Raw genomic sequence first — 23,858 nt, 5'->3', positions numbered from 1 at the left:
GCCAGCTTTTAGCTAAAATCTAAAGAGATGAACCAATAAAGGTTAAAAAAGTGACAAAACTCCAGAAGGTCACTGTGCTTACATAAAAGTGTTATAAAGTAATTACTCAGTATAACAGAGTAAGCCAACAGGATACCCCATGTTAATCAGTGAGCTAACCTTAGCTATCTGCTTTCCTTACACTTTTCTCATGCAAGTCTCACGACTGGAAATAACTGTTCCTTTAAAAAATCGGACCAAATCCAAATAATAGGAAGAAAAAATACTGTATGCCACTACAGCTCCACTAACAAAAAGTAGTTATATAATATTGGTTATACTGTGTATAATGGTTCACTGTGTGATCTGTCAGTCATCCACAGCGAGCTTCACCATGAGCATTTCATGAATATCTCTGCTGTACAAAAAGTAAACTGTTTTGTGTTATTTTTGCAATATCTTTTAATTTTTTATCACTATCTCAGCTGACAGATTTGTTTTCTGTTCAAGCACGTCCGAGGTACACACTGTTAAACTGACTGATTTAACAAACTGATTTACACACACACACACGCACACACACAAACACACACACACAGTTATTTTACTGCATGACTTTATCATAAAATCATATAATGTAAACCCAATAAGCACTCTCCAGGAGACACATACCTATTGAGTCCAACTATTTGTATGAGTGTGTGTGTCTGTGCATGTAGGTGTCAGTGCAGGTGCATTTGTGTGTGGTTGTTTGCTTGTGTGTCCTACCAGGATGAGCAGGCAGTGCGAGGAGAACTCCTGGTGAGCAGGGATGGTGGAAAACACAGAGAGAACTAGACATCCGAATACCAGGATAAACCTTTGAAGACAAAACACACACACACACACACACACACACACACACACACACACACACACACACACACACACATATTAATACAAAACATATTGTGTAATAAAGATGATTTAGATCTTCGTAAAGGTTTAGACTCGTTAGCTCAGCTAATGCACGTATTTTCAGCAGTATGCTCACACAGAAAGAGGGATTCTCTGGAAGTGATTATTTCTCCCCCACCAGGCTACAATCTGGATTTAAACTGTTAAGAGCCTTATTAGTTTCTGATGAAACAATGTTTAAAGCTTCAGCATCTTTTATTTTATGACAGCACTGTAATTTAGTGAATGAAGGGAAGGCAAAAAAATGGTTATCACAGTAACAATAAGGCCTCAAAAGATTGTAAATACATTCTGTTTTTGACTAGCTATCCTAGGGTGAAGAATAATCCCTTTAAAGGGGATTATATTAATTTCCAGCTCAATATATTTATTACTCTCCTAGAGCAGGTTGGCATGATTTCCTGTTTGAAATGAGCTGTTTCTTCCTTCCTCAATGATCCTTATCTGGTCTACAATGGCCCTTCAGTTTATTTCATATACACATACTTTCTTCTGATTGGCTGCCCCTTGTAAACAGAAAGGTAGCACTGTTGGATGGGGCTGACTGCCGACTCCTGACTGTACCCTCATACACACAATAATAACATTGACTGAACCACCACTTGCAACCACTGGCACTTTATATAACTACTGTATAATTTGTCCATATATCTCACTGATCTCGACTGCACTACTCTACAACTGTTTATTAATACTCGCAATTGTATATCTATAATCTGCTATAGCTTTTCATATATATAACCATACGTATAACCTGTTCATAGCCTGTACATAGCTTGTACATTCACTTCAGTTATAGCCTGTACATACTTATAGTTATAGTATATTCATAACACACCTTCACACCGTGTACATTGTATCATACCTATAATAGATCTATATTCTGTAATATATCTATATCATTGCTAAAGCACTTTCTGGATGGATGTAAACTGCATTTCGTTGCCTTGTACTTGTGATGTGTGCAATGACAATAAAGTTGAATTCTGTTCTGTTCTAATTCTATTCCGTTGTGATCTTATCTTAGTTAGTGATCTATCTTAGTTATAGCCACTGTCAATTATATCATGCAGAGCCAAGAATACAAAAATTGTGTGAAACTGAGCATCTAGAGCTCACTGAAGCCTGAGTTTTTGGCTCATAGAGATTATATAGACACTGAGCTTAGTATTTATATTTCACAGGAAAAAACCCCCACACAGAAACAAATAAAAAGCTAAAATATCAATGGAAAATCTGTCCAATCTGTCAGAGCTGATATCTCATAATCTGTATGTCAATCCAAAACTGTTACTCTTAGAATCCAGTCGTAAAAAAAAAAGTATTTTGTAATTTCTTCTTCTTCTTCTTCTTTTGGCTGCTCCCTTCAAGGGTCGCCACAGCGCATCATCTGCCTCCATCTCACTCTATCCCTAGCATCCTCCCCTGCCACACCAACTTTCTGCACATCCTTGTAATTTGATTTCTGATCATTACTGTAAAGCTTGAGTTATAATCAGGGTGGAACTGTGGGGTATGGATCTGGAATAACGTGGATGTACTCAGAGTAAAGCTCCAATTTCCAATGTGTTGTTTCAATATAGACTCAAACTACATCACTGGTGCCTGCAAGGAAACCACTCAGTCTCTTGTAAGTCATATGGCAACTTGGTTAATGAGCAAATACAAATTAAAATTCATAAGGCAGCTTCCAGGCAACATATGCACCGGCTAGCAGTCCCAGCCTACCGTTCTTCAGAGTAACTCTGAACTGTTTTTGTTTTTTTCCAAGATGCCATCTGTCTTTCTGATATTTATGTATTTATGGTCTCATTCCCACAGATTTTTTAAAGGTTTCTTTTCCAATCTTATTCCCTTTCTCATTTTCGGGACCCTCGCTCTTACTTGTCTCTTTAATATACCAAATTTTTTACTGATCCCTCCCACACTGTTTCCCTCCTCACCTCCCATCCTCCAACCGTAATCTCTCCCTCCTTCAGCCTTCTGTTTCTCTGGACACATTTTATTTTCTCTCTTCTGGCTTCCTTGTATGATTGATGTCAGGATTTATTTTCCATGGGATCCACAAGGAATATGAAAAGTGAGGTGAATGCTCATGTGTGTACCTGGCTGCGTGCTTCACAGCAGCAGTGGACTGATATTTCGAACTTCCAGCACACATCTGCATCTGATACTGGCTCCTTGTCTAATAGCTCTTTACTGTCATGCAGACAGACAGCATGAAGAGCACATTTAAAAACAGCATCCAGTTGTGATAGAGAAGTTTGTGTGTTGTTGGTGTGTGTGTGTGTGTGTGTGTGTGTGTGTGTGTGTGTGTGTAACCACAGATCGTCAGGATAACTTGTTAAGAAAAGTAAAAAACCAGGCACAGGTAGTCCTTTAGACAAAGTCTGAAACAGGTCAGGTTTTAACATGACTTTGCTGATGATTTTTGTTAGGCGTTAGCAGTTTGGGAAGTGTCCAATCTTGAGGTGGATCATTTCTATCTCTCTGCTCCACCTCGTTCACTGCAGTGACAACACACTCCCAGGCAATGTGTTTGGCTTTGTTTGCCAACCCACTAATTTGACCACTAAAAATTATGTGCTGACTGGCTTCAATCAGTCAGCTTATCTTTGAAAAAATGTGCTTTTCCTGCTAGGATCATGGTCATTCCTAACTCAATCCTATTCCATTTAAGAAACTAGATGGCAGGTTATGTCATTGTGTCAGGACCAACCAGGACTGAGGACTCTCCCATAAAGGAAACTTACCTGTGGTTAGACTCTCACTCTCTCCTTGCTGATGACTATTTGGCACACCTGGGGTGCTGCTCTTGAGCAATTCTTTTGTTTGTAAAAGGTTTGTGGTGGGAGACAGAGGACCAGGTAATTTTCACATGTAGGTTCTTTTCTGTTAGACACAACCTAATGGTCCCTTTCCACATTTTGTACAATCTTGAATAATTTTCTTCACTTTCACAAGGACTCAAAATTATTGTGGCTGTCCCGTTACTCCCTCCATCCAACCAGGGGTCATAACAGTGGCTGTTAAGACGCCACTGTTAAGGAAGGGAAACAGGAAATGTAACATTTGACAGGTATGCCAAATTACATTAAAACTTGACTGAAAATGAGTAACTACATGTCTTATAGAATGATGAACCCAAATGTGAACTTTTGGTTCAAATAAATATGCCTGGAGGACATCAGTAGAGCTGGCTACAACAGTGTAAACAAAATTATGTTTTTATGAATGCAGCAAAGCATCGTCACATTTTGATCCACCATATAATACTATTTAGAAAATGTCTGCTTGGCAACAGCTTCACCAATGATCCCAAACATACTGGCAGTGCTGTAAAAGCATAACGATGGAAGAACACACAGTGGAGCACTATCAGTCATGAACTGCCTCCCAGAGCAGTGAGGGATCATGATGACAGCACAAGCTGCAGCAAAGATTCAAACAAGGGATTTGGACTGTCCTTCAAGAAGCCTGGAGAAGTACTCCTGAAGACTACAAAAACACTTTCTGTAAAAGCAGTGTGGGATGTTCCAGATCTCTTGTTTATGGAAGAGACCAGATCAACTTCTCTGAAATGATTGAATGGATGCATTTATGTATGTGTACTTCTACCACTCCTCTCCTGTCTCATTTATGTTTACTTTATGGAGCAAAATATATCCTAGCTTGTAACATATCCTTCAAGTGTAGCCATTTAAAGAATTCTCCCTCTAATGTGGCCGCACAACACGTTTTTTCATTGCTAGATGATATGAATGCTTGTTTCATTAAATTATTTATTTATTTAGGCTGGTAAGTCCTGAATTTCAGCAGGAAATTGTGAATATGAAGACAAAAGAGTTTCTGAATCATGTGCACTGGTTTCAGAACATTTTAGAAGGTAATATCGCAGAAGTTGGCTTGTAACTTCAGAGGTAAGCAGTAGTGCTCTTCTTTGTCTTGCGATCTAGCTGACCTTTCAGCCAGTCTGACACCTTTTGGAAACACAGATAGCTTCACTAAACACGCCACTCTGAAAATTGACTTACAAAAGTTTTTCAGAGACACCTAAAGTCTGCATGCAGTGGTGTATATGTAGGCCTTATTCCACACACTACGTTTTAGAAACATAAAAATGCATCACTAGCACATTAATTGCGTGTTTGCATTGGTACTCTTTGTAAGAGCATGCAATTTTAGAAGCAATGACATGTACAAATTATACTGTGATGTGATTTGAAATTGGTTAAAGAATTTTTCTCCAAAATTTCTTGACTTAATAAAGTGAAGCCTGGCTAAATTTCAGTGTCCAAATGTAATTTCTAAGGCTAGTGTGTATTAGACAATTGCATATTTTCAAGATGTTTTTATTTTTCATCCTCATGTTTCAGCTATTTTCTTTCTAATCACATTTCAGTACCAGGCTTTTAGTGAATAAATAAAATGAGTGAAAGAGTACAAGCCAAAGTGCATACTGAACGGTTTAGTGTACTGTGTGAAAATAGAGCAATGAGAGACCTTGATTACAGCCTTTGGCAAAATCAGACCATCAGTTGAAAGTGAATAGCTCCTGCAATTTACAATCGGGGACTACATGAATAACTCTGGAAACACACGTTATTATTCTTTGATGTTTATAACAGCACAAGCAGAGGCATTCTCGATGAACGCTCCACACTATATTTACAATGGCAGCAGTTTTCATTTTTGAGGAGAGGAGATGCAAAGATCACCCATCACATCAGACAGCTCTTTACCATTTGGTGGACAGGTACTGGGTCTGTAATTTCAGTCATCAGATGATTATTGTTTAGACATGCTGATGAGAAGAAGGCATGACTGCGGGTTTCTGAGTCAACCGTGTGATTATGAATAATGAAAAAATTCTAATGAACTCTTGGCTTTCTGTTTTTAAAAGTGGCATAATTTTACATCACTCATCTGAAATCAGCATAGTATCAACATTGCTTTAAGCATCCAGGAACAGTGTGTATCTTCCATCTGTTGCGTCTCTTGTCGGACATCGGTTGATGATGAAATTATTCAGTGGATGCAGGCAGACGTGACGAACAAGGAAGAACTGATGAGAGATATAGTTGATAACAGTTCCTTGGTGAATTTGCCACTTTTTAGAGATAGCTGCACAAATAAAGTAGAAGTGCTGAGATCTGTGTAGCTCATTCTGAGAAAGTTGAGTATGCAGTAACAAGTATGTATTCAGTACAAGTATCTCAAGCAAGACTCTCTATTACATATATTTTTTTAGTTTTCGTTAAGGCTATTGAGAAAATGCTAATACTATTGCGAATAACTTAAAAAACAGATGTTTCACTTGCAGGGCCCACGTCCTTATTTTATGTTTGTTTAAAGATAAAGGCTTGGACATGAATTGAGCTGATGTTTGAGGAAGGCCTCAAAGCTGACTGGCGGTGGCTCCCGGGCCGATCCTCATGTATTAAATAGAAGTGAAGAAGTTAAAGAATTAAAAAGGGCAGGGAGGGTGGGGCACGTAAACGAGAATGAACAGCTTGTAGAATTGGGGGAACATATATAGATGAGAACTGGAAGGAGCGTGTTTGGAGGTGTGGTCCTGCTCCTGAAATTCAGATACTTTATCTCCAAATGTTTTAACAACACATTGTGAAAAACAGATCCAGTGATTTTAAAGCAGCTACTTGTCTCAAATTATATAATTAAATTAAAAAACTCATGGTCCTGACTTTGAGAATTTAATAGATATTGGCAGCTGACTAGCAATGCTGAAACTTGTCCTTGCTTGAAGTCATCTTCATGTAAGTGTTTGGAAAGACATATTTTTAGCATTTGCAAAATGCTCCATCATATGGCATTTCTTGTAAAGACTTGAACAGCCTCTGTGTTTAGTATGAAGACTTTAATGTTACTGGCTCAGTTTAAACTAAAGAATTAGAGGTGATGATAGATATTTGCATGAGTACAAGTTTTCCATCACCTCATAGCTCTATATCCAACTCAGGCACAAAAGCAATATTAATTAATATCAATATTAACCTAACAGGCGATTTGTGTGTCATCTCATATATGGTTCATATAGTTGTTGTTGCTAAAAACGTTGCTGTTTACTGACGTTAGCACCAATGAATCGCTTCATGTACAGCAGCAGAAATGTTTAGAGTCCATTCAATTTCACAGTGTTCCTCTTCAGAACATTTGTGGTGGATGTCCCAGTTTGATAAATGTTAGCTAACTTTGTTCATTAGATTGCTCCACTGCATGCTGGCCAACTTTTGCATCACATTGTCAGACCAACATGTGGTTAAGTTGGTGCTTGACACTCTCAGTGGAGGACTGCAGGTTTGATAGTTTGCCCCCCTTGGTGCATATGACACAGACTTATTTACTGCTGATGAACAATCTGAGGAACTGCACTACTGTATACTGTATACGCGCACACACACACACACACACACACACACACACACACACACACACACACACACACACACACACACACACACACCTTTAACACTCCTCCACAAGCTGACAATAATGCCAAAAAAGCCAGGAGAGTGAGGTGAGTATGTGAGTAATCAGTTCCCTGGAGATTTGCAGCCTGGACTCCCAGGGCGGTTTCATTACAAACATGAGATCTTAAAATAGAAACAAGGTAAGTAGGCTACAACGGGAAACAAACAGTAGCTGCACAGCAGTTTCCAATTTGATGACTTTTAAAAGTTGTTTCTTCTTGAAAATGAACCAACTGCTGATCTTGATCTTGATATAACAGCTTCTCAGTAGCATATACTTAAGGTTTCATGTGTGTATAGCAAAATTTAAAGCTACGCTATTTGTTATTTCTTCCAAATATGTACCTCCAACTTTACAGGTAACTAGAAGGATTTCAACTGATTTATTTGTGGGAAATTACTTTCCCATTTTCAGATTCATATGTAAAGTAAACTAAATTTCTGATATCATCAGCGTAAAAAGTTATATACTGATATGAACAAAGCACATATAGTCTTGACACTGGAGAGAGGACCACTTGACTTTTCTCTTTTCTGTGGATAATAATTTGTCTCTGACAGGACATGGAAAGTGGAAGAAGATTTAAAGTCATCAAGCAGCTTATGGTAAGATGTGTGAGTCTGTGTGTGAAGCACAGATATGTCTGTGAGATGTAAAAGCTTGCAGTGTGCGCATACTAACATGATATGGTTGGTTTAAACAAGTGTGGGGAGCAGCCAAGTAAGAGAGCACGCATGATGTTTTTATAATTAAATAAGAATCTGAGCATGGATGGAGAAAGTGTGGTGTGTTTCTGTGTCTGTGAGTGTGTGTGTGTGAGAGAGAGAGACAGATTGGGTACGTGAGAGGTCAAGGTTTTCCACACAATGCTGTCTGGTATCATTATCTATTTCCTTCTTTCTTTTTGTGCCAGCCATGCATACCCTTTCAATCAAGGGAGTGGAACCAGAGGGGAAAAGATTGAAATGGAGAGAAAAAGACAAACTGAGAGAGCTGACGAGACTACTCACTTTGGAGAAGTACATGATGTTCCTCATAATGTGTCAAGTTAACAAAACAAAAGAAACAGAAACAAGAAACAAAAGAGCAGCAGAGAACTCGGTGGTGAATTAAAGGGGAAATACTGACTCCCACAAATCAAAATGATTGAACAATATAGGAGTTAGTTCAGCAGGTTCTCCTGGATGAAAGCAGCAGGGCTAGTTGTGGCTGTAATGGGAAGACACAGCTCAAGCTATAAATACTATATCTCCAAATAAGAAAGTCCTGGTTGATCGGTACATCTGAAATGAAACAAGACAGGGAGATAGAGATGAAGGTAAGGGGAGCAACTCTTTCTTTTCAGTCTTTTTGTCTGCCCAATCTTTTACTTTCTCTCTGGACCTACTGTGGACCTCTCAGGTGTCACTGAATGATATCACACACACACAAATGCACACCGGTAGATAAAGAGCCAAAAGAGATGACAGAAAGAGATGAAAAAGCAAGATGAGGGAAAGAAGGAGGCACAGTCAGAAAGAAAGACGGAGCCAGGGTGATTCTTTGCCAGCAGTCTATTAGTTAATCCCTGTGTTTATCCAGTCGAGTGCAGTATCTTACCTGATGATGGCAGTGATAAAACATACGGTTTTATTTCTAAGCAACTACCTGACCAAACACAGCCGGGCCAAGGACATGGCGCTGCACGGCAGTTTTCTGTACAACCCTGTGAAAGAGTTGCAAGGCTTTCTCCATCAAGCCTTTCTCCACTAAAAGAATAACGTGAGAAGACGTAATAGTCAATCTTTAAATCTCAGAAGTCAAATATATAGGTGGATGGAACATACCATCTCATATTAGGAAGTATAAGAAAGGCCTATCCATACTAACACAAGGGCATGAACCAAGCTTGAAGTGTAATATTCAATTCATTTGATCTACAACGTATGTAACTTTTAACCCTGAGCTGATAGATTTAAGGGTCACATGTTCTAATATGACTCAAAAAATATGTAGGAAATAAACCATAGAAGACTTCTCAGTGATCTGTTTTGACTTCTTTAAATGTTGCTGAACTGAACAGCCTCCAAACAATGATAGACTTTATATACAGAACTCAAGAGCATGGACTCCGGTTGCAAATAACACCACTAGTCCAAGAATGCCCTGCTAATTTCCGGGATATTTTGGCTTTACTTCTGTACAGTGGGAGGCTGCATCGTGATGCATTGTCCATCTTTATATACAGTCTGTGGGGACGACACACTCCAGCTGCATCTGCGTGCGTCATTTAATGCCAGTAACGTCAGTGACATAAAGACCTACGAGGCAATCGAGATAAACTGCTCAGCATGTGCCAGTTCACAGAGAAAATTTGATAAAACTCCCACAGTGGGCACAGCAGATGCTTTGACTGAGGAGATTTTATATTACACACATCCATCCATCTATACACATATACAGTTTTTTTTATCACCTCATTTTTAATTTGACAGAAATACTTCTAATATAAGACTTCTATATAATAGTCATATCATATTCATATTATTTCTTTAGACATAGAGAGCTGCACCAATGTCATACAACAGAAGGAAGCTATTATTAGCATAAAATGATTGTTTATGGAAAGAGAATTGGCAAAGCCATGCGGGTAGAGGTGTTATTTAGTTTTTGCTTTCTGTATTGATTTGACTTAGCGCACAAGTTTAGAAACAGATTTAGAGATGTCTCAACAAATTCACGACATCAATCCAAACTTTTTGTGCAAAAGGGAATTAAAGGTAACTGCACAGTTCAGATCTGCGACATCTAGATTTGGTATGTCTGAGCATCCCTCTTCACCGGTTTACCAGTGGATTAACGTGCCACATCGCCACATCTAGAAGCCATGTTACTGCAGCAAAGAGAGACAGACAGAAAGACTTCAGAGACGGGCGCAGAGAGAAAGAAAGAGCCGGACAGAAGCCAATTTTCCATGATGTGGGATGCACTGAAGATGGGTGACTGGTGCGAGAATACTCGGAAAGCTTTCAGTGCGTGCGTGCGTATGTGTGTTTTCGTTAACTAGACACAGACTGACACATTGTTGAAGAAAGCCAACAGCTAACGGGATTCATAAAAAATACTGGCTTATACACACACACACACACACACACACACAATACACGAGATTCCTATCAGCACCCATTTCAGCATTTAAACCACTCCAAAACTCCCGTTCACAATGCTGTGAAGCAGATGTCAGAGGCAGACAGTGAACCAGAGACCAAAGGAGAGTTCAAAAATGAGAGAATGGTAGACAAGTTTATGTGACAACACTGTATCCTGCATTGAAAATCATATATATATATATATATTTATTTATTTTAAACAATTTGTTTCTCTTGAACACACAGACTCATAAACAAGAGTGATGTCCCTACACTGACAGAGTGGGAAAGGGAAGGGGTTCAGCTTCTGTGTTTGATTTCCCTTGGACTTCGAATCAAAAGCTTTTTATCATTTGATTTCTCAGAAATCAGAGCGCACATAAACACAGGCTTATCCAAACCTCTGAGGCAAGGAAATTAGAAGCACAAATCTGCAGTTGCTGTGTAGATAAAGACTCTGAATTATCTATTTTACAATAAGCTCTTTGCTGGCTGTATAGATTCAGTAGACACACTTTCCTCTTTCTTGCTGTGTTCTAAAGACGGACACTTGGCTTAGCCAGCTGCATTATGCACGTTATGACAGAAAATATCACACCTTTTGTGTATTTGGAAATCCACCGGGCTCAGTGGGTAGCTTTCTTTAATGCCACTTGATTATGTGCAGCATGTGCATGAAGGCTCATTACTCACACCCAGCTAGTTGAGTCCAAAGAGGACTATGATTGATCAAGTACAGGGCCTGTGCAGCTTAAATGAGCTCAGTTAAGCCAAGACCACAATATGGTTTGTCAGGAATTAAGTCTGGCTTTTTGTCTTGCAGTTTTGAATCTTGGCATTTTATGTAACTAATTTCAACAGCACATTTACTTCCTTTGTTTTTTAGACAGGACTGCAATTTAAATTTTATGACTAAAAGTTTAGTTTGACTAAGTTCTTTTTTTCTTCTCTTTAGCATTGTAAAACACTTTTTTTGTTGCTGTGTTAAAAAATAATGTGATACAGACTTGCATTTTTACTTACACAATAGGCAGTAACAGCAAAGAATCATCTCAAATGCATTTTAGATCATTAAGTTTTACTATGAGGCAACATTTTTATCAATATTCAATAGAATTCCTTCACATTCGAATCCATCAGGTGTCTACTGTAAAAAGAGCAACTTGATGAGTGTCACCTATTGAGAGGTTCCTTCTGCCACTTTATTTATTTCACTCTCTACAGGAGGAAAAATTATTTAGCCTTGTAGCTAAGACCTTGTTTTTTGAGGCTAGCAGATTAAGGCTAGACTGGCCTTGTTGAAATTTACGTATTTATAATCACAGGATATTGTGTAGCGAAAAACAGGGCTGAGTTTAGCTTGCTATATTTGAGGGTGCAGCTAAAATAAACCCTAGGCAACCTGGATGAGACAAAGACAGGAGGTCAGAGCAGACAACTTTGGTCCCTGTTCAGATGTTCTCGTCTCTTTTTAAAAATATGAGTCCTGATGAAAATAAGCGTAATAGACAAGCCATCTAAACTAAATTAAAAATAGTACGCACAGGCTTTAGAATAGAAGTCACTGCAGGAATCAACAGTTACCCATATGGAGGAGAGCTAATCAGCACAAAAACAGCTACAACAGGTAAAATGGAAATACAGTGAAATTTAGACACAGATCAAAAAAGCTGCTTGAGTTAACTGAAGTAGATCATGCTTTTGTGTATGTGCTTCTTTTGTTTCTATGTTTGTTTTTATTGCATCTCTGTGCCACATCTCTCTCTGCAGTGGGAAACTCTGGAGGTGGCAGTAAGCTGCTCACCCAATCAGACATTTGCAATCATTTGTGTGATTTTTCTGTTGCCTTTTCATATTTATTTATTTATTTATTACCTTTGATTTAGTAGGCAGAATGCCCTGTTTGAGTGGGTTGAGTCATGCCCTGTCCGTAGAACAGACCTATGTGGAAATGTGAAGAAAAATGCACTGAATGAAAATCTAATAGTATATTTGTCTCCATCAGTCCTAATCCATTTAAAACTGTTTTTTAAAATACTGTAGAAGTGCAAAGCTATAACAGTGAAGTAAACAAATGTGTATAAAGTACAGAAGTGTAGCCATGTTAAAGCCAAGTTAGAGTCTGAAATATTTATACTTTTAAGGTACTTTCTGGAGAATTTTATTTATATAATGTGTCAGGATACTAAATGAGAAAGTTTGAGCCTCTGGCAAGGCTCAGTTCAACTCAGGGGCTTAATACCTAAGGTCCTTGAGCATGAGATACATTTTTATCAGTGCATATGTTAACTGAAAACTACGTCTTAAATCTGTATTCACCTTCAAAATACTGTATTTCTTTTAGTATTTCACAAAACCTCTTTATGAAGAAGATGAGTCTATGTTTGGTTTTAAAGGCTTAGAAATTAGCGGTTCAGATGATTGACTGATAATTGAGCATTTTACTTGCATGATGAGCAAATAAAAAAAAAAACCACAGAACAAATAAAATTAAAGCATGAAACATGCCAAAAATTGTTTGCAAAAGCAGTGCTGCTCTGGAACTCTGGAACGGTGAATAAGGGAATTATTAGAGAAGTAAATCTGGGCTGTTGAATTGCTTTGGTGGAGTCAGCTCATTAGGTCAACAGATGGCCGACTGGTTCCCTTTGCACAGACGTAGTGAAAACCGAACTGGAGAAGCTGACTCAGCGCAACTTATGTCAGTGCAAGTGTGAGAGTTTGTACTTTATGTACACACTGCTTATAGCTTTTTGAGTTGAGTGTGTGTGCTTATGCATGCATATTTGCTATCATTTTTACACTCGTCCAAGCACATATCCAGTGTGTCAAACACATGTATCAGCCCACACAGCTCCATCTGTTCTGCTGTCTAGGCTGCAGGTTTTGAACATTAAGCGTTTTGAGTATGGGTTTCTGTTTACTTTTTGTTGTCTTCAGTGTCTGTGAAGGTTGATGTAAAAGCTCAAGAATGATGATGTGCCTTTGTGAAAACACCTAAAAAGATGTCTGCTGTCACACATTTATATAAACGAAAGGTTCGTTATGAGGAGGCTAAACAAAAAGAATCATAACAGATAAAGAACATTTTGCTACTAAATGTCTTCATCTTTCCTGTTGTTTCTGCGGTATATTTTACTGATGAGTTGAACAGTTTACTGCGATATCGCAAATGTCTGAGATTTTGCTTTCTACTTTTGCTGCTGCTTGTGATTCACTAGAGATGTGCTCCAGTTAATGCCAATAAAATTCAATTCTTGGGTTTTTTGATTAGAAATTCTTAGAGGCATCACACAAGTTCTTGAACCAAAATAAAAAAATGGGCAAAATGATGGGTAGATACTACACCATTGCATGGTTTCTTATGAACCACCTCCTATGATAATTACATTTTCATCCTCATTAATATGACTATACCTTTTATTTCACATGCTAGAACAGATATCATGATAATGATAAGTAATTAGTGCCATGGCTGAGCATTGTAGTGTATCAATTCTCTCAACGCTCTCAAAAGCAGATTCAGAAAGTCGGGGTTTTATACATTAAATCTATAGAACAATGGTAAATAAAGGTCTTCTATTTTATTCCAACTTCTAGTGCAAGATTTATTAAACTTTACCAACAGATTATTAGCTGTTTCATAACTTACTCAAGCTTAAGGCTCATGTTATGCGTCACTATTTTGATTGCAACACCTTAAATAAACAAGTACCTGCCCATGGTACAGTATTGGTTGATCTGATTGTGCTGCTGGCAAATTCATAAATGTAATCACAATGAGAAAAATTTAAAAAAAAAGTGCTGTTAGATGTTGTTTATATAAATAGGTAGATAAATCTGAGAGTGCTTTTATGTTTATATATAACACAATGCATCATTGCAACCATGTAAACCATGGATTCTCTAAAAAATAAGCATTCCACTGCACTCATTAGCACTGTTTACATGTGCTGTGGTTTAGTTACATATGTCTATAACATGCACCTGACAAAAATGCATAAAATGAGATGCTGGAAAAAATGTCTGATTTTGTATCCTGGACTAATTTTGCATGACTTGAAATCACATGGCTGCAAGTACATTCATATTGTAGGCAACGTTAAACTTTTGGTGTATTCCTTAAATACAATAAAATTTATGTTACAAGCTAATGTGTCAGTGTAATATTGTAATACTGATGCTGTAAATGTCACAATTTGGAGATGTCAGAAATGTGCAACATTTGCTAAAACGTCATGAAATAAAAATGAGATGTTTTATAAGGTATTATATGTGAATAAATGATACAAATTGGTCATTTTAACCCATTGGTAGGTGGTTGCTAGGCAAAATGATTAAGTTGTGATATCTGATATAGGTAAGAATCTTCAGGAACCAATCTTTCGGTGCCAATCTCAGTGTCTCAACTCCTGTTTGTGTGGGAGTTTGTGGGCAAACAAACAGATTTGACATAACACGGTAATATTAGCATTGTGATACATGGCCACATTACAATGATAATAGTAATAATAGATTATTATTATTCCGAGATTCAAGTCTGTGGTAAGTGGTGGAAGGGCGAGAGCAGATATAGACCTGGTCCAATTTGCATTTTCACACTTGTTTCCTTTTGTACTGGAGGGCCAGGTTTATAGTTAAACATAAGCCATTTGTCCATAAAACTTTAGTTTTACTGGAGAAACTTCAAAATGTATTATTTTGATGAACAGAAATAAAAATGCTCAACATAAATTTCTCATTTCATAAATATGTATGTGAATGTTTTAAGCACAAATAATACCCGACGACGTCAGCAAATGTTTCATTATGAATACAGGCATTAATATTTTATTATGCCAATGGGGAAATCTGTGTGTTTTACAGATGACTTAAAGTGATAAGTATTATTGAGACATGGGTGTAAGAAGATAAAAAGGGCTTTTTAAAGAAGGAGAGAGTCAAAAAGGAACATGCGAGCGAGCTAGTGAGAGTACAAAGGAACAAAAGCCAAAAAAAAAGGCAGAAGGCTATTTCCCCTATTTCCAGTCTGGTTGAAATGGGACGTAGCCAGCCTACAGGCAAGTTAAAAAAAAAAACAATCAGCTATACCTCCTGTTACTGTCTTCTCTCTCTCTCCTTTTCAAACAAACCATTTGGGACTAGTTTTACTACTTTTGCCCCCATATTCAGCGAAGAAAACACGTGGGGTGTTACGTTAATTCTAGTACCATATCATACTGTATTTAAACTTGTCATTTTTTTACATCTTGATAAATAGAGCCAACTCTTATAGATCACGACTTTTGGATTAAAACAAATCAACACTTTCCACTACTGCAGTACAGTTGAGAAAGTTTTGCACTCAGTGACCCCGTTTTTGTCCCAGATTCATTTTCATGATTCATTTCCTAAACGCTACTGTTTTACTGGTAACAACAAACAAATCATTTAACGCTATATAAAACTATAGGCTTTAATTTGCAATATTTCTGTGCCTACACACGGCAAATTTATGCAAAGCCAAACACATTCCCCATTAAAAATGAACAACTAAATACTAATGACAACAGCTAAAAATGAATAAAGTTGTACAGATCTGCTTATTAGTAAGACACCATTTACTTACTGGTTAATGAAAAAGTCAATCAACAATGAATAAAACAGCCACATTGGGCTGTTTTCCAGCAGTTAATACACTAAAATGTAAAGTAAAAAAAATCAATAGATTAATTAGCCATGAAATATTAACAATGGAATAGCAACTTGCCAAGTAAAGATTTTTAAGCTATTTTTGAAAGAAATTGCGTCAGTCAACAGTGTCTGGTGTATCTATTGGATCATTCTTGGCTGCAGTACTGGGTTCTTCCCATTTTTCCTTTGGGATCTCTTAAAAAAAGAAGCATTTAAGTCTTTTAATGTGCATGGGTAATTTATAACGCGTGACGTTATGTATTTCCTTTCTTTGTTTTTTTTTTAGCGTTTAAAATGGAAAGTCTTTAGAAATAAAAAGAAATAAAACCAATGAAATGAGCTCTAACGTTTTAACTTTTATCTATTACACAAGAGCGCTATCTTAAACCTCTCACAGAGAAAGTGAAATGGAAGAACTAATGAGGGGGAGGGAATGAAATACTGCCTACCATTAGTGACATGAGTATTAGATAAGAGGGATGAAGTGTAAAAACCTCTGTTTCCTGACTGTGCATACTTGACTGTCTTTGGGCTCCATATATCTGTGTTGCTAGTAAAATACAGGCTGGCAGGTTGTGCTGACTGCGGGACTCTGATTTGTACAGGGTCACTGCAAGAGGCACTACGAGGTAAAATACGACATTTTTACAAGTTGGCTAGAAACTTGCTCCAGGACTGCAGCGGAAGAGTGTAGAAAGCGTGTGTACATGCAGACGCACATGTTAAGGCAGTGGCTCCCAAACATTTTCTGCAGGGCCCTCCTTTTTGTGGTTAGAAATCATTTCAAGGCCCCACACAGAAATGCACTCTATTTGTTTGGAAACTCCTACAGATTTGTTTGGAAGCGTGACTGCATTTAATACAAAAGTCCAACTTCAGTGTGAAACATTATTTAGAATATAAAATGACAAAAAAAGACACTTTTAACTACTGGGAAAACCATGGCATTGGGATAAAACACCTGAACTCGCCAGACTAATGCGCTGCCAAAACTTGTGCTTTCAAAGAGGTGGTCACAATCGCTAATCAAGTGCATTTGATTAGCAGCACTTGGTTTCTACTTACCCTCTTAATTCCTATGGGAACACTAAGTGTACACTTCCTTTTTTTCACAGGACTGCATAGAATCCTGGGAAAACTTTGTTTTTCCCATGACTGTATGTAGGTGCTAAATGGTGGTGTGGTGAAGAGACTGACAGATAAAATATGAAATTAAAGAATTATGGTGAAATGGGAGCAGTAAGATACCACATTTTAACCAGCAGAAATGCAGAAATTCCACCAGCCAAGAAGAACTGGAATTCTGGGAATGTCCTAATCAGCCAAGCTGATGGCCTCCAGATAAGATGGATAATCAGTGATGGGGACAAATGGCTGTTTGCTGATAGAAGGAGATTGGAGAAATGTGTACCGGAATGACACCCATTTAACCAGATCAAAAGCTCTGGCTGGGAACCCTCAGACTGCTGTTTGATGTCTGATTGGTGGGGAAATTGTGGGCATTCCAATGTGCATGTACGTTTGTGTATGATGTGTGTAACATATTTATTTATGATTGAAGGCGGGGTATCAGTGAGATGTGTTTGCATTTTTTGTGCACAAATGTGTAATGAATGTGTATAAACTGCTCAGCACGCCGCATCTGTTTCTATCCTGTCTCCCTGTGCGGTAGCCTGCATGAGCAGCTGCTTTATCTGCATATTAATGCTTCACATCTTGTCTAACAATGAGTAGATACCTATTATTTGTACATTTATATTATTCATATGAATATCCTCTTTAATCATTTGTTTATAGGTTTTTGATTTCTAACATTTCGGATGCTATACAATTAATTGTAACAAACTTGCTGTCAAGCCAAAATATCTGTGGAATTAGGATAAAATTTTAAAAGAAAAAAATGATTATAAATATATTAACTAAATGTAGTAAATAATAAAGTAAAAATAGCGTCAATTCTTGTCATGAAGGTTTTTTTTGACTATTTGGTAATTGGCCACGTAAATCTTTTGAGATACTTTATGGTATTTATCTCTCTGTCTCTCTTGCTCTTTACATAAACAAATGGACAATGATTCCAATATTGTAAATGCTAGTAATCGCTATGAGCCAAAAACTCTGTAAATCAGCATGGATAAGTTTTAGACTTTAAGCTAGATGTGGAGCTATGAATGATAATAATAGGTTCCCTTTAAACAAATTCACAGTCATGTGTTGCACACACTAAAGAAGTGAAAAATCCTAAGAAAATATTTTACAGTCAAGGTTACCGAAAATCAAGATTGTACGAATGTGGAAGCCTTTAAAATTCAAATGAACGTATTCATAATCTAACTCTGCACTTTTCTGTTTAAATCACTCAATAATTCAAATAACTGTGCTGTTTTTATGAAATACATGTTTGTTTCTAGAACACAGGAATGTCAATAGGGCACTTTAGATTTGACCTTTGGTTCATGAACAATTATTGTCTGTGATGCTGAAATGTGAGTGGTGATTCTACAGTGAATATAAAACGAGATACAACAAGTCGAATAAGACAGTTTTTGTGGATGCTGCCTCGTCCTGGCTGGTGTTCAGTCTCCTCTCTTTCACCACACACACACACACACACACACACACACACACACACACACACACACACACACCTCCTACCCAGTTCCACAGTCCTGTGTCAGATCCCAATCATTATTTCAGCTGATTGCATGTCAATTCCCATCAAGCGCAGGCTGCGAGGCTCTTGCCCACCCTGATTAACGCTAACCAACACACATTGCAATGTCTTCAGTATGTGTCTTTTTCCCATCAGTTCCTTCCCTAACAGCTGTCTGCCTTTCTTACTTTCTTTTATTGCTCTATTTTGTCCTCTTGCTACTTTCTCCCAAGCTTCTCCTGTCCTACGTTTCCCTTTGTTTACTTATTTCTTTCTTTTGTTATGCTCATCTTCTTCTTAGTAATTATTACCACATTGACAGTTTCCTGTGTACTTTGACCACAAATACTTTAAATACTTTAAGTTAAGGAAAACAGACACAGCATTAAGTTGACACATAAAATCTGACATGACTTACTTGAACTGTTTTATATTGATGACAAAAAAAACAAGACTAGTAGAAAAGAAAAGGAATGAGAAAGACCACTGACATTCTGATGAAAAGCAAATGCTGTCAGTTAGAATCAGTCGCACCACCCTGAAAGGGTGCTTCAATCCAAGTATTCAAAAAACAGGTGAACGCTTTGTTTATGTAATCACTCAGACATAGCAGTAGCTATCAGACAGACCAGTGTCTTGCAACAAATTTGATTTAGAATATGTTTTTTTGAAGACTTCTTTAGTTCAAACTGTCTTGGCTCCCCAATTTTTGGAAAATATTGCCTAGTCTGTAGGTGTAATAGTAATGTAGCTTCGCTGAATAGCCTTAAAATGCCAAAAATGGCGCAAGATTAGAAAAGTAGCGGCTTAAAATCATTTTGAGGACAGTTATCCCATGCAGGTCATAAGAGAAATAGTAGGTGTGAATGTTTTTATTGGAAGAAAAGCTATAGTGTGATTAAAAACATGCTGTTCACTTACAGTGGCAAAATGATTTTTGCGCTGTTTTAGTGTGTTATGAGAAATATGAGAAAGGGCTGGAAAGACACTTTGTTTGAAAAGGTGCATAAATATGCATCCATAATTTACTATTGTTAAAACAAATGACATAGCTGCAGCGCTGCTATAGCGCAGTTCTTGAGTTGAGGAACCTTTGAGGAAAGCCTACTGCAGAGTCGCAGGTCTGCGTCTCCCCCAGGCCCTTTCCTGCATGTTGTTCCCCTTGATTTCTCTCCCATCTCCCATCTTTTAGGCTATTATAAGTCTATACTTATACTGAATTTTACATTATGGGACTTTTGGCATTATTTATTGCACACTGCACACGGGGGAATATCGTCCTGTAAATACACCCCTTGCTGTAGATCTAACAATGCTACATAGTGGTGTTATCTGCTTTCAATCTACAACTTGAACTAGCTCTTCCTCATATTGGTGGGATGGCATGTGGCCATGCAGTTACAAAAAATGCAACGCAGTATGAGCTAGGGAACACGGTCCCACTGTATATAAAAGATGGACATGGCTACTGTGACATCACCTGCTGGTTAATGAAATCCTGCTGTGAAGGTTCAAGCTGAGCTTTTTCACTGTTGCCATTTTGGTACAAGACAAGACAAGCGAGGGCTGGATCTGACTGTGAAATCGAGTCACACTGAAAGCACATTGCACATGTTTATCCTCCTTCCTAACTGTAAAAGGAAGTTCATGTTTTATTTGATAGTGTAGCATGGGCCTGAGATATGATGCTATTATAAGGTATAGTGAGTAAAGAACAGCTAAAAACAAGCCATTTTAGCCATTTGTTAGGAGGTTTCTAGTCAACATGATGATGCCATAATATATGATATCAATAAGAAGCATCAGGACTCTATGATGTACCTGTGTACCAAGTTTGGCTGCTCAGCTCCTGATTGTGCAAGAGGAGTTGGCAGACAACAAAACAAACACAGTCAGAATTTTGTATATTATAATAAGATGACCTGAAACTAGCAGCTATGTAGTGAATCCATATGTAGTCTATATTTTACCTGAGCTGACTAATGTAAGTCCAAAAAAGCCCAACAAAAATACGTATTAAAATTTCCAGTGTCAAAACTTTAGATGTTTCATGAAATGGACTATGAGAAAAAAAGAACGTTTCCATTGTATAAGGCATTTTAAAAAATAAAAACAAATAAACAAGCTCCGTAAAAATGTATATACAACATCACAAAATGTGTAACCAGCAGGTTCATTAGACACTGTTGCTGGGGTTCTGCACAAACACTCACACAGACTATTGTGGCTGCATGCTTTCACACTTGTGTTTCTGATTTAAGCTGTGCCCAGCTGTTGTATATTGACAAGACTGCAGCCAACAGTGTGCGTCTGTGCGTGTGTGTCCAGGACTGCTAGCTATTTCCTGAGCTGTCTGTCATGATAGCAAGTGCAGCTGCCTTTCTCCATGCTTCTATATAATAGAAATGACTGACATTTGACCGCTGACTCCTGTGTACATGAGTGTGTATTTGTGGGAGTTTTAGCTGGGACAATAAGGGATTATGTGTAGCACTAATGAGCATTTGCTGCAGCTACCATTACCCACTCTAATGTGATCCCCTTTTTGCCATTTCACATGAACACTGGTTTGCTTCAATTTCCAAATTATCTAATTTATACCATCTTACAATTAATGCAGTATTACTGGAGGGTGGCACCACGCACATTTAATATAATCATTTATCTTCCCCTGCAAAAAAGAAAGAAAGAAAAGAAAAATAGCTGTGAAAGAATATTAAAGAAGCGCTGAAAGTTTGATGACTGATTTTTCTTTCTACTAGGGATTCAGCTGGTTTTATTAAAACAAAGTCTGCTTGCATAATTTCTTCAATGTGACACAGGCAATAAAGGTTTAAGCAAAACTGGCAACAGATTTAGAGATATGCAAGTTTATCTGTCCTAATGTTATGCAGATCTTCATTATTTGCTGCTTTATCTAAATACAGATGGGTTTTGGGGGAAATTCTGCACTAAGTAAACTTAGTTGTTCTTAATGTTGGAGTATATTGTTTACAGAGGTTTGTGTCTGCACCTATATTTTATCAACTGAGAGGAATACAAAGAAGTAAAAATGTGAAGGCCAGAGACATAAACTCTGGCATCTGAATAAAACGTCTTGTTTCTTCTCACCTCAAGCCTCATCTGACACACAAAAACATGCAAACAAGCGTACTTATTCCTGACATTTTTGCAAATATTTAGTGTCGGCAGATTAGACACGTTGCCTTCACGTCTCCAGACAGCTGACAACGAGCCGACTACACAACAACAGCTCGCTATAAGCTAACAGTATGCCAGCTAACGTTAGGTTCGAGTGCCCTAAAAGTCTTTCCTTCTGATGAACGCTTTGATTGCACTCCCTCATTTATTTAATACGGTCAACAAAGTTCAACAAAGTTAGACCCACTTACAAGAAAGTTCCACTAACGTCACATAACAGCAGCAGAAACAGCAGCGCTTACTGTTCAAGCTATCCTCAACACCTCAGTAAGATTGTCATCAGACAGAAGTGAGCTTCACTGACTCATCAAATCTTCTCACAAACCTTTTACAGCCTCTTTCAGAGTAAATAGATGTGGACACCAACTGAGGTAAACAGCGGACCGACAGCCTACACTCACTACTGATGTACGACCGAGAGCAGCTACTTGAATTGCGATGTGTAAGAAGACAGAGCTCGGATGACAGCAATCTGCTGACATATACCGGTGATCATTTAAACACTGTAACTTTAAACGACTGTGTTGGTCTTGCCTGATGGCAACTTCACAAAGTTTATCTCATTTTGGAGTAGAAGTTTCTCTTGGTTGCACTTTACCATCCAATTCCACCGCATCCCACACTTTTTCAGCTTGCTAGCATCATCATCAGTAAGTCGTGACCTATCACACACTACTGTGTGTTTTAAAACAACAAATGTGACCTTGACCTTCAGCACAGTTTGATTGAAGACCGTTTAGTTGATCATATGTGTAAGTTTGACTACATTCTGCCCAATACGGCAGAGGGAGAAGCACATCTTGTGAAAATGTAGTGAACAGACGGATGACAGATGTCTAGCCATAAGCTCATTGGTCTTTCAGCTGGATGAGCCAAAAAATGTCTAAATTATGACCCTCCACAATTGTTTGTGCATTTCATATCAGTGTTGGAACACAGCTATAGAAATCTGTGATATGGAAGGTTATATTCCAACATAAAGAGATTATCAGACATTTGCATTGCTATTATAGTTAAAATATGCAGTTACTGCATTTGCTAATTTTATCTGTCTTTGAACTTCATGTTCAGTTATTTAAATGCTTCAGGCTGAGTTATCTAACAAAAAGAGAGAAAAAAAACCCAACCATCTCTCAGTTTTTAATATGAGGCCCTTTTGGCTGAAATACCTTTTTTAAAAGCAAAACTTGAATTGTTCCTAGAGACTTCCAAAAGAAGCAAGAGACAGAGAGGAAAGGAAAGTACATGTCTGCGTATGTGTGTGTTTGTCTGTGTGTGTCTGTACTGAACTGCTCAGCAGTAAAGAAAGTTAAAGTCCGAGAAGAAGACAGAGTGAAAGCAGCACATACTGTGTTTCCATGCATTTGCACAAGTCAATGTGAGTGTGAGTTAGGGTGGTTTGATCTTGTGTTGGAGTGTGTAAAGAGATTTTCCATCCATTAGTGTGGCCACACTCCCAGACACACACACACACACACACACACACACACACACACACACACACACACACACACACAAAGAGTGAGTTATGCACAGCTCAAGGGAAGTCACTATAAGATCCATGACTTTTTAGATAAAGACAGTTTTGCTAGTTTTGTTTCTTCAAACCAACACAGTCAATTTTAAATCAAACAGTCAAGATGTTACTGAAATGCAGAGTTTTAAGGAGGAATTTTATAATATTTTCTATAATAAGTTCATAATCTGTCCATTAAATTATGGTCCTGACTGTAACTCAGCTTTTTAAATACTCTGTTTCAAATGTATCTATATTA

At 37.8% G+C, this 23,858-nt stretch overlaps 1 protein-coding gene across 1 annotated transcript in view; it reads right to left on the bottom strand.

Annotated features, from left to right (window-relative positions):
• The window catches only part of kcnq5a (potassium voltage-gated channel, KQT-like subfamily, member 5a), a 110,917-nt gene that overhangs the window by 27,264 nt on the left and 59,795 nt on the right, over window positions 1-23,858 (bottom strand). The window contains exon 2 of the mRNA XM_063491573.1: window positions 748-838. Coding sequence (XP_063347643.1) covers window positions 748-838 — 91 coding nt within the window. The remainder of the gene's footprint in view (window positions 1-747; window positions 839-23,858) is intronic.

Source organism: Pelmatolapia mariae, linkage group LG13 (assembly GCF_036321145.2).
Source record: "Pelmatolapia mariae isolate MD_Pm_ZW linkage group LG13, Pm_UMD_F_2, whole genome shotgun sequence".
NCBI classification, from domain to species: domain Eukaryota; kingdom Metazoa; phylum Chordata; class Actinopteri; order Cichliformes; family Cichlidae; genus Pelmatolapia; species Pelmatolapia mariae.
This window is presented reverse-complemented; position numbering and strand designations above follow the sequence as displayed.